The 19,095-nt window shown below is 43.0% G+C and overlaps 1 protein-coding gene across 1 annotated transcript in view; it reads left to right on the plus strand.

Moving 5' to 3' along the window:
* Positions 1–19,095, plus strand: part of LOC144826358 (astacin-like metalloendopeptidase) — a 195,333-nt gene that overhangs the window by 119,498 nt on the left and 56,740 nt on the right. The window contains exon 7 of the mRNA XM_078684686.1: positions 16,597–16,678. Coding sequence (XP_078540812.1) covers positions 16,597–16,678 — 82 coding nt within the window. The remainder of the gene's footprint in view (positions 1–16,596; positions 16,679–19,095) is intronic.

Below are 19,095 nucleotides of genomic sequence, written 5' to 3' on the forward strand. Positions count from 1 at the left end.
GAATCACACCCTGTGCCCGCCCGACACCTCCCTTTCGCCCTATTCACTACCGCACCCTCTGATACTCCTTTTCCTCTGTGTCCGATTGTCCAGGCTGGTCCTAGGGTATCAGCTAGCCCTGCAGATGTAGTTTATGGCCACAGCTGTAAAGAATCACCCCTCTTCAAAGGAGTTATAGTAGATCAAGGCCCACACTCGATGAGATCCGTCACAGCAGAAGCGTTGCTATTATCTGAAAACCATCCTGTATTGTGATTGGGGAGGGGACCGAGCCTGAAGCGGAAGATTCCAGGGATGACTCTTTGTACATCAAAGTTTTTACAATTATGTGTCACATTAAAAATATATAGCACTCCGACAAAGTAGTAAGATTATAAAACTTTAATAATTTATAAATATATACAAGAAAACAAAAATAGTAATAACATATAAACATTTTTAGGGAAAAACAACGAAGTAGCGGTCGGCTGTGCGAATAGTCCCAACGCAGCACAACGTCCAGATTTCCGGCGTGGGGCGTCGCGGGGGGTGGGTCATCAGTAGCAAACTGTTGTGCGAATAGTTCCAAGGCAGCAGAACGCGCTGAAATCTAGATGACACTAAAGTGATGTCTAGTAAGTTGCCACCCAGCAAATAACGGCATGGGGCGTCGCGGGGGTGGGTCATCAGTAGCAAACTGTTGCGCGAATAGTTCCAAGGCAGCAGAACGATGGCACCAAGGTGATGTCCAGTAAGTTGCCGCACTGGTTTTGGTATCCTACAATGCTGCTCCGAATAACGGCGCGGGGCGCCCCGGGGGAGGCGGTGAACGGGCCTGTCCAGGTGGAGTGTCATCTGTTGTAGTGGGGCGCCCCTTTACCGTTTCAGTTGCCATTCCGTCCGTTTTTGGTCCACTGTGTCAAAAGCCGCAATTCAGCTGAGTTGCGCCCACTCTTGCGGTGCAGCGATAGGCGGCTGTCACAGGACTCTCAAAATGGCGGCAGGCTGTTTCCTTTTTGGGCCTGGTCCACTGAAATGGCCCTGGGACACCTTGGAAATCGGACGCTTGTCTGCTAGGTCTTGGACCCCATTCTCGAAAGCGTCCCCTCCGCCTTGAGAATTCATCAAAAGTTTTGGGGGCTCCGACTCCTGCAGGCTTCTGGTGGGGAGCGGCTGCCATGATTGCTCGCGGAATGACCACGACTGAGCTACGAGATGGTGGTGCTCTCATGCTGACGCCAGCTTCAGTCTGAAACATCCAGAAACAAGGTGGGGCTTTCATCGTTTGGGAAAAAAAAAAAGTTTTCATCCAATGAAAAGTGTTGTTTTTAGGTCACATGATCAAGCCTTCCATCATTAGGAAACCAAAAGTAAAATGAACCAATGAAAAGTTTTATAAACAAGTCACATGACCTGTTATGCGGCATAGGGTGTAAAATGCGGAGAAAATACGTTGGCACGTGAGGCGGCGTCAGTAGCGGACCGATGTGCGAATAGGCCGAAGGCAACACAACGCGCCAAGATCCGGATGGCACCGAGGTGGTGTCCAGCAAGTTGCAGCACTGGTGTGGCCATCCTACAATGCTGAAAGTCGGCGTGGGGCGCCCCGTTGGCACGTGAGGCGGCGTCAGTAGCGGACCGATGTGCGAATAGGCCGAAGGCAACACAACGCGCCAAGATGCGGATGGCACCGAGGTGGTGTCCAGCAAGTTGCAGCACTGGTGTGGCCATCCTACAATGCTGAAAGTCGGCGTGGGGCGCCCCGTTGGCACGTGAGGCGGCGTCAGTAGCGGACCGATGTGCGAATAGGCCGAAGGCAACACAACGCGCCAAGATCCGGATGGCACCGAGGTGGTGTCCAGCAAGTTGCAGCACTGGTGTGGCCATCCTACAATGCTGAAAGTCGGCGTGGGGCGCCCCGTTGGCACGTGAGGCGGCGTCAGTAGCGGACCGATGTGCGAATAGGCCGAAGGCAACACAATGCGCCAAGATCCGGATGGCACCGAGGTGGTGTCCAGCAAGTTGCAGCACTGGTGTGGCCATCCTACAATGCTGAAAGTCGGCGTGGGGCGCCCCGTTGGCCTGTGAGTTTGCGTCAGTAGCGGACCGATGTGCGAATAGGCCGAAGGCAGCACAACGCGCCAAGATCCGGATGGCACCGAGGTGGTGTCTAGTAAGTTGCCGCACTGGTGTGGCCATCCAACAATGCTGAAAGTCGGCGTGGGGCGCCCCGTTGGCCTGTGAGTTTGCGTCAGTAGCGGACCGATGTGCGAATAGGCCGAAGGCAGCACAACGCGCCAAGATCCGGATGGCACCGAGGTGGTGTCTAGTAAGTTGCCGCACTGGTGTGGCCATCCTACAATGTTGAAAGTCGGCGTGGGGCGCCCCGTTGGCCTGTGAGATGGCGTCAGTAGCGGACCGATGTGCGAATGGGGCCAAAGGCAGCGCAACAATATTTTCTGAATAGAAGACACCACAAGGCGCTGAGATGCCAAGATCCGGATGGCACCGAGGTGGTGTCTAGTAAGTTGTCGCACTTCTGTGGCCATCCTACAATGTTGAAAGTCGGCGTGGGGCGCCCCGTTGGCCTGTGAGATGGCGTCAGTAGCGGACCGATGTGCGAATGGGGCCAAAGGCAGCGCAACAATATTTTCTGATTTGAAGACACCACAAGGCGCTGAGATGCCAAGATCCGGATGGCACCGAGGTGGTGTCTAGCAAGTTGTGGCACTGGTGTGGCCATCGTACAATGGTAAAAGTCGGCGTGGGGCGCCCTGTTGGCCTGTGAGATGGTGTCAGTAGCGGACTGATGTGTGAATGGGGCCAAAGGCAGCGCAACAATATTTTCTACAATATTTTCGGAGTAGAAGACACCACAAGGCGCTGAGATGCCAAGATCCGGATGGCACCGAGGTGATGTCTAAGTTGCGGACCGATGTGCGAATGGGGCCAAAGGTAGCGTAACAAGATTTTCTGTATGGAAGATACCACTAGGCGTTGAGATGCCAAGATTCGGATGGCACCGAGGTGATGTCTAGCAAGTTGTGCCACTGGTGTGGCCATCGTACAATGGTAAAAGTCGGCGTGGGGCGCCCTATTGGCCTGTGAGATGGTGTCAGTAGCGGACTGATGTGCGAATGGGGCCAAAGGCAGCGCAACAATATTTTCTGACTGACACCACAAGGCGCTGAGATGCCAAGATCCGGATGGCACCGAGGTGATGTCTAAGTTGCGGACTGATGTGCGAATGGGGCCAAAGGCAGCGTAACAATATTTTCTGTATGGAAGATACCACTAGGCGTTGAGATGCCAAGATTCGGATGGCACCGAGGTGATGTCTAGCAAGTTGGTGTGGTCATCCTACAATGCTGAAACTCGGCGTGGGTCACCCCATTAGCCTGTGAGATGGCGTCAGTAGCGGACCGATGTGCGAATAGGCCGAAGGCAGCACAACGCGCCAAGATCCGGATGTCACCGTGGTGGTTTCATAGTTGAGAGGCTCTTCATCTGCAGTGGGGCGCCGAGATCCGGATGGCACCGAGGTGATGTCTAGCAAGTTGCTGTACTGGTGTGGTCATCCTACAATGCTGAAATGTAGTGGGGCGCCCATTTACCATTTCAGTTGCCATTCAGCTGAGTTTCGGCTGCTCTTGATGCTACAGCGACAGGCGGCTGCAAGAGGACTCTCAAAATGGCGGCCTGTTCTTTGGATTTGGGCCTGGTCCACTAAAATGGCCCTGGGACACCTTAGAACTTGGACGCTCGATTTTTTTTTCCTTTCCTGTACATGCAAAAAAAGGTAAATGCCCGGTACGTTACACGCTTCATCTGCCACGATGAACTCTCCAGAGGAACCGAAAAAAAATATAGTTGTGGTAACTATACCATGCATCGTCATATGGAGAGGTGGCACCAATTAATTATAGTGCTGCATAAAAGAGAGATTTGGAGGAGAACCCCTGACCTGCTAGTACATTCATCAAAGAAGTGGCACTGAGAGCTTCAGAGGCAAGGGAAACGGTCCCAAATATTTAGAAGAACTTTGGAAAGATTAAAATGACATGTTTAGATTGTGGTAAATTAATTTCATGTGGACAGATGAGTGTTACTCTAATAAATACAGCATATGAACATCATCATAGTCGATGGTTGGTAGAGACATTTTGACTATATCCTGGACCTGCCCGTCCTCGCCCAAAATGGCGCCAGAATAAATGGGACTCGTAACTCCTTGTTGTGTACTGGTTGCAGAACCTTGAAATCACGAGATACGTATGCAGTTTTGAAGCACATGGCGGGCGGGGACGAGAATTGATTGAATATTTCGACATCCCTATTGATATTAAGTTCTGATGTGTTATTGATTACTGTACTGTTGAAAGTTCGAATTAACGTCACCCATGGTACTTGCCCGCAAATGTATATCTAGATAATTTTATTGTAACTGGCCCTGTTGTATTTTAATTATAAAATGTACGTCCACCGATTCCGTAACTGTTAGACACCTTAGTTCTTGCAACCTAATGGCCCGCCCGTTACGTTCCTCTACAGTGTAAATGTCTATTCATCATATACGATTACAGTTTGCTCCGTGGCAGGCCCACGTGGTTATAGGCTCGTATTTGTATAATGAAATTTTCACAATAAAGGTTTTTAAAAGAAAACATGGTAGTAGTATATACATTGGTAAAGTTTTTAATAATAGTCACTGTTTTAGAATCATTAAAAGGCAAGTGAAATAAAGCAGACCAATTACATGAAGGGTAAAAGGTATAATACGAAGGAACGCAGTAAAGATAAATGGTCAAGGGCTGTTGTGTTTTCTATTCCTGCAACATAAAGTGATCGATAAGAATCTCATATTCAGGCGTATCGGCGACTAAGACAGCAGGTCGACCCTCTTTTGCTCAACGGCTCCGTCATGGGACGAAGAAACGCTCTTTTTCTCGAAAAAAGAATATATTTTACTTGCAGGACAGTTGTAAAATTTCCGGGAAAGTACATTAGCCTGGAACATTATAACATATATTTAAGAAAAAATAATGTTCGGAAGTAATTAAAAGCGTAATTTTTAGGTGATATGACCAAGGCTTTCATCATTAGAATAAGAAAAGTAAAATGAACCAATGAAAAGTTTTATTAACAAGTCACATGACTTGTTATGCTTACGTTACGCGCTGCGCGCCCCGGATGACTTCCGGATGCGCTAACGCGGCGCGTCATATGACGCATTACGCGACAACGCAGGTCCAGAATATAGTCAAAATGTCTCCACCAACCAGCGGTCGAAACACAACCCCTTTCAGCAGGCTAAATAGTTCTGTTAAATGACAACAGAAGGGACAGGCAACAAGAACCATCAGTCAAAGAGGGGAGGGCTAGTTCTTCTCTACCGGGTTACATTGGGGCGCTACCGGAACTGATCGAATTGGTAGTCTACAGTGTTTCTGGATGTTTCAGACTGAAGCTGGGGTTAGCATGAGAGCAGCACCATTTCGTAGCTCCGTCGTGGCCATTCCGCAACCAATCATGGCAGCCGCTCTTTATCGTTATTTTGGGCGGGGTGGGTGGCGGAGCCGAGCTGTTTTGCAGCCATCATTGTGTGGAGTTCAGTTCATCTCACTAGTTTTGTATTTGTCATGAGGGGTTGTTCCTAATGTTTCTATTTTAGCGAGGTCAAAAAGAGATCCCATTAGTGGCCTACTGATTTTGCTCGATTCCTTTTCTTTTTTTTTACACGATTTTTCGTTATCTGCAAAGACTAAACAGAGTATTGCGACTCTGTGTTTGTTTGTAAATAGAGAATGAACCAAAGAGAACTAATTCTAAAATAGTAAATACTTGGATAACAATCAATCAAATGGAGAGAGAAGCAGGCACGACGGATTACAACGGGGGCAAAGGCCTGCGTTAACTACCTTTCACTATCTGCAAAGAGAGAGTACTCCTAATAGAAATGAGGGGGGGGGGCACCATTCAAAGCAGATCAGTGTGCATAAACACGAAAATGTTTTCACTTACCACGTACTTGACATTCGACAGCTTATGATATTTGCTATTAAAAAACCATTGAAATTCACTGAAAAAACCATAGGTTATAGACCATATATAGTTAGGAATTAGCATTTACAAAACCTTGAAAATTCACTGAAAAAACCATAGGTTATAGACCATATATAGTTAGGAATTAGCATTTAAAAAACCTTATTTTACTCACACAAAACCATTGAAATTCCATATATAGTTAGTTGCACTAACTATATATCGCGCACCCGCAATCCACTGCTGATCATGTCACATATTACATCATTCATGACATGGTCAGTGACATCACTGATGACATCACTGATGACATCTCAAATGACATCACTGATGACATCACTGATGACATCTCATTTGACATCATTCTTGTGCTAATACGATAAACCTCTTCAGACTCTAATATAACCTTAGATACACTCAGTGTATACAGACACTCACACACTGCCACTCATCCATGGAGTTACTCACACACCCAGTCAGTCATGCAAAGAAACAATCTCACCTCCATTTCTTCAACTATATAGTTAAACACACCTTACTTATTGAAACATATACTAACACATATTTACTCTCTTATACAATCCCTGATACAAGTTCACAATGATCGATACAACCACTCACTCATTCAGTGGCTCTCATGCACAGTTATTTATATATGCCAACTCTCACATGTACTGTGTTTTACATATGTACTTACTATGACATGTAGCATTGAGATATCCATTCACTCATCAATACACTCATGCACACAGTCAACTGCCCATGTAGCTGTTTCCACATGCACTCTTGAACTCATACACCTAGTGAATAAACTGCTCACACATCTATGCATAGAGTCACACACCTTCCAGCCACCCCCACACAAACTCAATCTCCCATAGAAATACTTGGGCAACCAATTAATAACACATATAGCCTCTCGTATAGCTAATGATCAACACATGCAGCAGTTTACAGAACAACAGACATAATGATGCACAAATTAAGACAGTTTAGTCACTAACCCATGCATTCAGTGAGACACATTTAATCACTCACTCATACAGTCAGTCACGCACCTACTAAATCCTTCATCCAGACACTTATACATCCACTCATTCTTCAATATGTAAGACATATTTTAACTTTACAGAAACATACAGTCACTGGATGTTGTCATCAGTGATGTCATCAGTGATGTCATTTGAGATGTCATCAGTGATGTCATCAGTGATGTCACTGACCATGTCATGAATGATGTAATATGTGACATGATCAGCAGTGGATTGCGGGTGCGCGATATATAGTTAGTGCAACTAACTATATATGGAATTTCAATGGTTTTGTGTGAGTAAAATAAGGTTTTTTAAATGCTAATTCCTAACTATATATGGTCTATAACCTATCGTTTTTTCAGTGAATATATATATATATATATATATATATATATATGAGCACCAACTCGTAATCCAACCCGCTTTAGAATGCGGATTCACGGGCGCAGACCAAGCTTTTGTGCAGCATTATTTTATTCTCTCTCAAAAATCATCAGGACGCGTTTCGGCCGTCCAAGGTCTTGGTCACCTGACTGTGCATAAAACATTACCCAATTTAAAGTGCCAGTGCATCATGTGTAGAAATAGACACAGAAGAAATACTCATAGCTGTATAAATACTTTTCTTGACATATATATAGAAAAAATTGGTTAAGGTTCCATTACATAACTGCTTAAATGCAAATCAGAAATTTACAAACCTATCAACATTTTGCCAATTATAGCAAGAAATTACTGCATAAATGCTTTGCATTTCACTTCTTCTAACCTTGATGCACTACTTCATCCTTACAACTATGTGCTCATTGTAAATTTTCAGACAAAAAATACACATTTATATATCTCGGAAAATTAATAACTAAAAAGTGGTTTTAAAAAACTTCAAAAACTTCATCCAGTCATCTAATTAATTTCATATGTAGTAGGCAATGCATCAGTTACATTTTTACATTTTTTCATTTTTTTCTCCAAATGAAACTTTAAGCAAATTTTCTTAATGAAATTACAATAACAAAATTTCATTTCAATGCCCCTTTATTCCTCATTAAATCAGTCAAAATTGTAAACAGATCAAAGTTGGAAAAACATTAAATTTAAAATTCATTGAATAAAGTGCTTCGGTGCTACAGTACTACATATTTTTAAAGTGACTGGTGCCTTAGTGCTAAATTTTATAGTGACTAGTGCCTGTACACTATATGCATGTAAAGTTTTATATATATTCAAAGAGTTATGATACAAAGACAATTAATCATAGAACAAGATCAAAAAGCAATAAATACTCATATAAGGTCAATATGCACAGATTGAAACCCAGTAACATATTTAATACGATCAATTAAAAGAAGCATAGATAAAAACTACCCATGACATCCTAAAACCAATCATTAAAAACAGTACCCCGGGAAAGCCTGTGCATAAATAGTTTACCCTCATACTAATCTTGATATCCGGCAATCCTTATGTATAAGACCTTTTTTAAAAATAACATTCATTTCATAGTTGGATCAGTTTGAGAAGCAGATTCAAAATTTGGTAAAAACAAGGACCATATTACAAATAAAATGACTTCAATACCACAAGTGATTTCTCATAAAAAGGTATGAAGGTCCTCAGTTGCATTGAGTCCCCCTGTTCACTTAGAGTCAAACTCAAGTATATAGCTTGTTTCCAATCTACGGAGACTGGCCTCTCTGTCCCCTCCTCTCTTCAATGGGGGAATTGACTCTATGGCATGGTATCGAAGAAATTTGGGGTCACTATTGTGTGCTATTTGAAAATGTCTAACAACTGGATAAATCTGGTCCTTGTTTGTGATCACTCTCAAATGCTGTAAAATACGTTTGTGTACAGCCAGTTTGGTGCTGCAATGTACTTTAAATGGCAGTCACACTCCAGGACATACACACAGTACTCCGTCTTACATGTAAGATGCTGTTTGATTTCTCTCATAGCATCATAGAACGCTGTCCTGTAATTTTTAGTGTTAATACCAAACTGGCATGCACGACAGGTCAAACATTTATAGAATCCCTTTCTAGAGGACAGCCAACTTATTTTACCAAAGTTTTCTTTACTGTTAGTGGCCAGCGCATTGCCCGTGCTTTTAGATTTTTGAAAGGTTATGGCCGGGTTCGAAGGCATAAGGTCGCCAATCACAGGATCATCCCGTATAAAATGCCAATTGCGCCTTATAATATTCCTCAAATCCCTTTCCAGTTTGGAATATGTTAAAATCAAACAAACTGGCTCTACCTTTTTACTTTCTACTCTTTGACTCAAATTATTTCTGTATTGAAGGAGTTCTTCCCTTGGTTTTGATTGGCATTTCTTCATGGCTGTTTCCACAACCTTGCGGCTGTACCCTCTATCTAAAAACCTTGCCAAGCTTTCCATCTGTTTTTCCTTTGCATCCAGTGGATCACTGCATATACGGCGGATAAGAAGCATCTCCCCATATGGTATACTTCTTATTAAATGGGGGGATGTGCACTTGTGGCATGCAATATTGTATTGCCAGCTGTAGGTTTTCTAAAAAGGGTAGTTGTTAAAATGTTTTCTTGTATTAAAACCTGTACATCTAGAAATGTTACTGAGTATCTGCTGATATTAAAAGTACAATTTAAATTAAGATCATTTTGATTAATGTCATCCACAAATTTAAGCACGCTTTCTTCAGATCCTCGCCAAACAATAAATAAATCATCGATAAAACGCAGCCAGGAGACTATGTTTTGGGTGCAGGCCTATTCATACTTACGCCTGAGGACCAGTTCCTCCCACCAGCCCATAAAGAGACAGGCATAGCTGGGGGAGAAACTGGCCCCCATCGCTACACCCTGCACCTGTTCGTAAAATTGGCCGTTAAAAAGGAAATAATTGTTCTCTAGACAGAATGATAACATGTCAAGTAGCATCCTAGTATGTTCTGCATATTCCAATGGTCTAGTACCTAGAAAAAATTCCGCAGCTCTTAGCCTATCTCTATGCTTTATACAGGTATAAAGTGAGCTGACGTCCAATGTCACTAGTAATAAGTCATCACTCCACGGAATATTGTCGATTTTTCCAAGGAAATCTGAGGTGTCCTGTACATAAGATATAATGTTTTTCATGTGTGTCTGTAGGAAATAATCAATATATCTTGAAAGATTTTCAAAAGGGCCCACACATGCTGCAATAATGGGTCTTCCTGGCGGGGAGACTGGGTTTTTATGAACCTTCGGTATAAAATAAATATAAGGTACCAGTGCATGTTCTTTTTTGATGAACTTATATTCATCCCAGCTCGAGAGTACCAGTCCTTTCCACCCGAGTAGACTTTTAAATAACACCTCTGGCATTGCTTTATATTTCAAAGGAGTGCTTTTTCTATAACAAGTCACGTTATCCAATTGACTGTGTGCTTCCTTTAAGTAGTCTGATACTGGCCATAAAACAATATTTCCACCTTTGTCCGAATTGCGTCTAAACAACTCGGCCTTCTGCAGTTTAGATATTAATTGATGATATTTTCTTTCAGAGTTTGAGTATTTCTTCCTTGTTCTGTTGTTTGCGTATGTCAATTTTTTTATCTGAGTCACTATGTGTTCACTAAAAGTGTCCAGTCCATCATGTACTGCGAGAGGAATGAATTTTGATTTTAGTTTAAAAGGTGTTTCCGGTTTACTTTGCCCCAAGGTTGTTATTACTTCTTGTGTGTTCGTGTCTTCTCCTAGAGCCAATTGACACAGATCTTTGTACACACTTATATCAGAGATCCCAAGGTCTGGAGCTTCATTGCCGGTTGTTACATTTAATTTGTTTTCCTTGGCCTGTTTCTGTAAATGTAACTTTTTAAGCTTTAGTTTACGGATGAATTGGTATACATCTGCTCTAGTTCTAGTATATGAAAAGCTGGATTCAGGACAATAGCTTAAGCCCAAGCTGAGCAGTTGTTTTTCTGCTTCCGATAGGTTGACATTACCCAGGTAAATGATAGATATATATACTCACTTTAAAAAACAAAGGTTACAAGCATGTTATAGTTAGGTAATAGAATTTGAAATATCGTAGAAATACACTGAAAAAACAAAGGTTACAGGGACGTTTTAGTTAGGCTCAGATTTTTCTCATAAAAAAACAGTGAAAATCAACAGTTTATAGCGTCAGATACTAGTGTGACTTCTGTGCATCTCTGTTTGCTGAATGGCATGTTAGACACCAGTGTAACAAATGCAGCAGTATCTTTTAGGAAAAGGCAGATCAACAACACAAAATAGCATGAATGTATCCCAATACTGCTCTATTCCCAGTGCACAGCCTTTTCTCTTCTTGCTCGACAGTCTACCTGATATCCTCAGTGCACTCAAAACTATTTCTATGAAGACAACATCCCTTCGTGGGGATGTCCTCATACCTCTTATTAACACAGTAAATGGCTTTCTCAGCTAATTTACTTTCTCTGACAACCTCTTACTAGGACACATTCTCGCACTGCTAGAGAAGCCCATCCTATGTCCAGACATCTTACCAACTACTATCCTACCCAGCCACAGTACTCGAGAGCCATCAACCAGTAGCTCCCTGAATTCCTGGAACAAAACAACCTACTGGACGCATCACAATCAGGATTCTGCGCTAGCCACAGCATTGATACGCACTCATTGCCGGCACAGACGACATCAGAATGCTCCTCAAGCATGGAGAAACCATGGCCCTGATCCTCCTTGACCTCACCACAGCGTTCAACACCATCTCACATAACACCCTAATCAACAGACTCTAAAATATAGGCATACAGCAAGACATCCTCAATTGGATTACCTCCTTTCTTACACGATGCACACAGAGCATCTGAGTGCCACCTTTCACCTCCTCACCCAAAATGTCATATGCGGCCTACCACAAAGATCATCCCTTAGCCCTACCCTGTTCAACATCTATATGACCACCCTCGCAGTCACTGTCAGATCTCAAGGACTCAACATAATGTCTTAGGCAGACTACACTCAACTGATACTCTCGTTCACCGAGGACCCCACCAATGCCAAAACCAACTTCTGCAACGCCATGTCCAATGAAGCCAAATGAATGAGAGACAAATACCTCCAACTCAACTCTGACAAAACTGAAATACTGATCTTCGGCACCACTGCATGGGACCACAGCTGTTGGCCTGCTGAACTCAGACCTACACCCACACCGACCGACCATGCTTGCAACCTTGGTATCATCCTTAACAGCCAACTGACCATGAAATAGCAAGTCAATGCAGTTGCCTCATCCTGTAACCACACACTTTGCATTCTCCTCTAATCTTCAGTTGGATCCCAACCAACACCAGAAAGTCCGTCACTCAGGCCCTCGTCACTAGCTGCCTCGAATATGGTAACACCCTCTATGCCAGCATCTCCCTCCAGCTCCTCAGAAGACTTCAGACCATACAGAATGCTGCAGCCAGCCTCATCCTGGACTTCTCCAAATGAGCCCACATCACCCTCCAACTGAGAGAACACCATTGGCCCCCCTTCCAGCCAGTTCAAGATTCTCAGACATGTCTACAAAGCCCTCCATTACCTAGGACAGGCCTACATCACCCATCAACTGAACATCCACCAACCATCTAGACTCCAGCGTTCCTCCTTACTCGCTCTCGTACAAACACCCCACATCCAATGCAGCTGCAGAGGTGGCTACTCCTACTCCTACATTGTTTCAAAAACCTGGAACAACTGTCCCCTTCTGCTCCGTACAGCCCCCTTGCTGGAAGAGTACAGAAAGAGACTCAAGACCTGGTTCTTTGATTGAGACACAGCGCCCAGATACCCCTAGGGGTGACAGTATAGCACTTTACCAATGCTGATTGATTATTTGATTAACGTCCATTTTAAAGAAAAGACCATCGGAAAAGGTAACACTCTACAACTTCAATAGCAAATCACCAATAGCAGCCTCAGTGTTTGTAATACAGATTCAGATCTCGTTTCAGTACAGATGCAGCAATAACACAAAGTTAATATCAATACCCACACCACTGCCAACACACATGGTCTTTGCTAATACGTTCTTGCAATGGTTCATCTCCGACCTCACCAACCTCAAGCAACCATCTGAATAACACAATCTTTCCTTTACATTCTTATCAGAGTATGACATTTAATGACTCACATCTTGATTCAACCTCATTCAGAACTGGATCTTCATCACCTACCCAGAAGTCAACTAAACTGCAACAACCAAAGGCTGAATTCTGGTTTAACCCTGGCTAGCAGACATGAACCTTCACAGCTCCTCCTCGCCTGACCACTAATGTGACAATTCTGGACCTCATCCTTGACAGAGACCACTCCTTCAATGAATGCATTACCAAGAAAACCAAGAAAGTGTGGAATTACCATTCATTCCTGAAGAAAGTAAAGTGTACCTATCCTTGAACAAAATCAGGTCAGCAGTATAAGTACTACTAGTATCCCACGTTGTTGGAGGCAATGCTCTACTCAGAGGTTGTTCCAACTCCACACTGGTTCACCTGAAAGGAATCCCTCATGCTGCAGCTCACTTTGTCAAATTACTGAGGAAATATGATCACGCCACCCATCAGTAAGTAACTTTACTCGCTCTTCCTACAGGCCAGGGAATGCCAACACTTGTTTTGCGACTAATTTATAGTTCCTTGGAGTCATCTTAATAAATAATCTATGATACAGTCCCAATGGCTATGATGATTGTGGGATAGCAGAACTCTAGTATCAATTGAGAGCATAAGAACTCCTAACATCATCTTTCTGTATTCAACACTTTAAAGGAGTCTCCCGAATATTGTCTCACGATACTCCAGCCTACTTTTAACCACTACATTGACCTGTGTCTGATTGGATGGGAAGGAAGGTGGTGGTGGATATTTGTGATATGGCAGGGCTGAACCGAAACCACTGTGGTGTTGAAGGAGGTAAAATGCTCCAGTGACCAGTGGTGAAGTGAAAAGGCGTAAAGGTGTCTGGAGGCCAGAAAGATAGGAGAGGAACATGTCAGGGGAGCTGATGAGCCAGAAATAGAACTTTAGGGAGTAGAAACCATCCAGTGTCAGACAGTTGTGCTACAGTCTGTGGAGAAACTCTGTGGCTCAACAAAGGTGAAAAAGATGTATACATCACCAGCATTTCAGTGGTACGAGAAGCTAAATGAGAAGACGATGTCATATGGAGGGAAACAAGAATTACAAGACTGAACATGGGGGTATGGACATAGACTGACTGATCAAGGCGATGAAAGCTAACAACACCAGGAGATTGAGAAAAATCACAGATAGGAAAGTAATATTCCAGTGTAATTACTCAGGGTGCATGGGTGGAAACTGTTCAAAAACAAGATTGCTGGCCAATCATTTAAAACACTACAGAGAAGACTAAGAGAATGGGAATAGAGGAAAAATTATTATGATGAGGTCATAAAGTAAGAGACATGTGTAAGGGCTGTTTGCAGCAAGCAAAGTTGAGGAAAGCAGGTGGAAATGTATTATGTTGTGTTAAAACAAGAGGTAATGGCTGAGACAAGTTAATCACTTACGGTTTTATAGAAAAGAAAAGGGGATGTGATCACATGTTGACATTTTTAGAAAAGTTAGGTCAGCCACAAATTTAAATAATTCAGCATAGGACCCATGGAGGAGAGAACAGTTAAAGAGTGTGGAAAGACAGCAGACCAAGACCCTAAATGTTAGGGATAGGGGTTTTGTGTTTAGAATGGTAACAAGTCAGCCATAACACTCCAAGAGGAGATTGCAGATAGGTTCTGTATCAAAAGTCAGAGTAAAAGAATCACGCTAGATATATTCTTATATTTATTTATTGATAAAGCGTGACAGTCATCCCATGGGGGTATCACGGCGCTAGGAGTGGCAGAGAAGTGGTGGAGCATGTTGTGATTAATGGGGCAGCGGCCGACGGTGGGGTTAGGGAAATAAATATGTTTTGAGTTTCTTCCTGAATGTTGCAAATTCGTTGGTTAGTTGTAACTCCAGTGGAACCTCGTTCCAGTGCAATGCTGCAAGGTGTGAAAAAGAATGTCCACCTGTCCTGCTCCTACTGATTCTTTTAGTCTCAGCTAGTGCTAAGGAGCATGACCGTAGGCATCTAGGTGGGGTATAGAATTTAATTCTGTTCTGGAGAATCTTGGGGCCTGTGTGGTGGAGTGCCCGATGGGCTTGTCCAGGAGTTTAAAACGCGCTTTTTGGCGCATAGGTAGCCAGTGGAGCTGTTTTAGACATTTTGTCATGGAACTGTATCTGATCTCTTTGCACACCAGTCTAGCTGCTGCATTCTGTAATACCTGCAGGCGTTTAAAAAGACAGTCTTGCATGCCGACAAACTGTGCATTTCCGTAATCCAGCCTACTGACCAACAGCGCCGGCGTGATGCTTCTCCTGCTGTCCAGCGGGATCCATGGGAATAGTCTTTTTAGGAGCTTCAAGGTGGTGAAACTTCTACCACACAGTATTCGAACGTCGTCTTTCATTGACAAGGTGTTGTCAATGGTGATGCCCAGGTTTTTGATGCACTGTTTTGGTACTGGCGCCGTGCCCAAAGAGTGGGGCCACCAGGTGGAATCCCAGATGTGATTGGCATCGCCGAGAGGCAGGATTTCAGATTTCTCTGCTTTGAGCTTAAGGCAATGCTTTGACATCCAGTTTGCCATCTCCGTAAGACAATTATTGAGTTTGGTTCTGGTGTCATCATACTGATTTCCAATGGCTATTGTCAGTTGGGTATCGTCCGCAGAGGAGCACATTCCAAAGCCCCATTTCATGCCAATCTTTGCTAAGGATGAAACATAGGCGTTAAATAAAGTGGGGCTTAGGGATGCGCCCTGCGGAACGCCACACTTAAGGTTTTTTGGGGTGGATGAAAAGGTCCCTAGCTGTACAGTTTGAGTACTGTTACATAGGAATGAGCTCAACCATTTCTGGGCTTTAGCATGTTTCCCTTTTTCATGTAGTATTTCCAGTAGAAGTTGGTGAGAGACCGTGTCGAACACCGCCGACAAGTCCAACAGGATCCGGGCTACCGCCTTTCCCTGGTCCAACAGTGATCTTACATTGTCTAGGACAGCCAGGAGGGTTTCCTCCATGCTGTTGGTGGCCCTGAATCCTGTTGGAGTGGGATCCAGCAGCTCGTTTGATTCTAGATAGTTGACTAGCTGTCTATTGACAAGTTTCTCCAGGACCTTGGAGATGTAGGGAAGTTGTGAGATTGGCCTATAGTTGGCTGGATTATTGACATCAGATCCTACCTTTTTAACTAATGGGGTTAAGATAGCGTAAGCGGTGAGGAGGTGGTGTAAGGGCAGAGTGTGGAAGTGATAAGGAAACCGCCTGGTTCTCATAGTAGAAAGTTGGCAAAAAAGTTAGGGTTCTGTTTCCCTAGCAGTGAGACTGAACTGATGTGTACTACACAATAAGGATAGATGATTGTTTGCCCTCTTTAAATGTGATACAGTGGTCTTGCATGCAGGAGTACTGTGTTTTTCAGCCCTATCTCTTTCTATCTCTTCCTCACTGCAGACAATCTGGCCAACTTTAACAAAGAGAACACCAATAACCTGGGTCTGGAATATGACTACTCCTCTATCATGCACTACGGAAGGTGAGCCTGGGATATCACTGTTGATAGCTGCAGGGAGTCTGAAATGCTGCTTTCAGAGGTCATAGGGGAGTCTGATGTATTGTTGCTAGCAGTTGAAGAAAGGTTCTGATGGCTTTTTCCTCATGCTTTTCAATATTACACATTTAGTGCATGTTCTTTGTCTTTAGTTGGAGGATTGCGCCTCAGTGTGAGCTGTACCAAGGAGTCCTATATGCTTGCGCACAAAGAACAATCACAGATTTACAAAACAGAGCAATCTGATTGGTAAATTTCTTACTGTTGCTCATTTCGGCCCATGAGGTCCAGGGACAAGTACCAGACGACAGAACAATCTAACACCTAACTATAACAACAATTTAAACTTTGTGTTTTTTTCAGTAAATTTCTAGAGGTCAACTAAAATTGTATTACCTTACTGAACTATAACCTTTGATCCGCAGATCCATGAGCCAACAGCAATGCCATAATTGGCTGCCATCACTTCAACAAGGAAGAGGTGGCAGTCATCTTTGGACTTGGCCGATTCCCAAGACAAAAAGCAAAAAACCCCACAAGGGACAGGGTAGCAATATGTCCTTAGCCTGGTGGTGGCATCCCACCGCTCCTGGGGCCCAAAAATGTTTTTTTTATTTTTCCGCAAATTCACAGTGGTTCCGCAGCAAAATAAGTTGGGGGCACAAGTTGTAGTTACCTTAGGGCGCAAGATATAGTTTCTTGAGATAACTATAACTTTTACTGCTGAATTTCTATGGTTTAAGTGTGTAAAATCTGAACCTAACTATAGCGTACATGTAACCTTTGGTTTTGTTGTGAATATATATATATATATATATATATATATATACATATATATATATATATATATATATATATACATATATATATATGTATGTATGTATGTATGTATATATATATATATATAAGGAGAAGAACTGCTGTCACACCTGTAGTAATTGAGAGTAATTTAAGTAATTCAAGTAATCTAGCTGCCGACAAACCTGAGTTCATCAGGGACACGTCCCAATGTATCTACATAGTTATAAGTTGGAAGAATGCTGATTTAATTATTTAATATACGAATTGGAATGATTTAATGAATAATGATTTAAGAAACCGTTAGAGTAATAACAATCGCCTATTAGGAGGTATTTTGAATTCGTAAACTATAAGCAGATTATACTCTTCCACTATTTTGATTATTATAATGAAATCTGTATATAACTGTCATGATTTACTGTTTAATTAATTTCATGAATTGAAATGTTACGAATGCCCATCCAGGGCAATATAACTCGATTAGGTAAAAAAGATCAATTAATCAAGACAGTGTTAGAAAACGTTCAGATTTGATTTGTGTTATTCTTATGTTTTATTTACTGTTTCAAGATGGCGCTTATGATTTCGGACTTTAAGTCCTACCTTTATGTTGACCTTGCCACTATTTACATCCGCCTCACCGCCGCCAGTTTGAAACTGACGAAGGCAAGAGCCGATACGCGTTTTTCCTTTTGTGTGCAAATAAACCAAATTGGTTTTACTCACTGTGAGTGCTGGGTTTTCTGACTTGTCAGGGGAGCTACTATATATATATATATATATATATATATATATATATATATATATTCACTGAAAAAAACATAGGTTTCAGGCCTTATATAGTTAGGAATTAGCATTTAAAAAACCTTTAAAATTCACTTGAAAAACTATACGTTTTAGGGGTGTTATAGTTAGCTGGACATTTCACTCATACAAAACCATTGAAATTGCTCCTATATAGTTAGTTGTACTAGGTTTTTTAAATGCTAATTCCTAACTATATAAGGCCTGAAACCTATGGTTTTTTCAGTGAATTTGCAAGGTTTTTTAAATGCTAATTCCTAACTATATGAGACCTGAAACCTATGTTTTTTTCAGTGAATTTCAAAGGTTTTTTAAATGCTAATTCCTAACTATATAAGGCCTGAAAGCCCACCAGGAATCTCCAGTATGCGCCAGGGGACTGCATTGCAGAGAGGTGTAATGAAGCCACGCCCCTTTTTACACCTCTCTGCAATGCAGCCCCCGTGCATGTTTGAAGAGGGGGAACTAATTCCCCTTGCATACTGGGGGCCTCTGGGGGCCAACTAGCCCACCTTGAACCTCCAGTATGCGCCAGGGGGCCGCATTGCAGAGGTGTAATGAGGCTATGCCCCTTGTTACACCTCTCTGCAACGCAGCCCCCTGGCGCGTTTTCAGAGGAGGAACTAATTCCCCTTGCATACTGGGGGTCCCTGGGGGGCAACTAGCCCACCAGGAGCCTCCAGTATGCGCCAGGGGGCTGCATTGCAGAGAGGTGTAATGAGGCCACACCCTTTTTTACACCTCTCTGCAACGCAGCCCCCGTGCATGTTTGAAGAGGTGGAACTAATTCCCCTTGC

This window comes from Lissotriton helveticus, chromosome 3_2, assembly GCF_964261635.1.
Source record: "Lissotriton helveticus chromosome 3_2, aLisHel1.1, whole genome shotgun sequence".
In the NCBI taxonomy this organism is placed as follows: domain Eukaryota; kingdom Metazoa; phylum Chordata; class Amphibia; order Caudata; family Salamandridae; genus Lissotriton; species Lissotriton helveticus.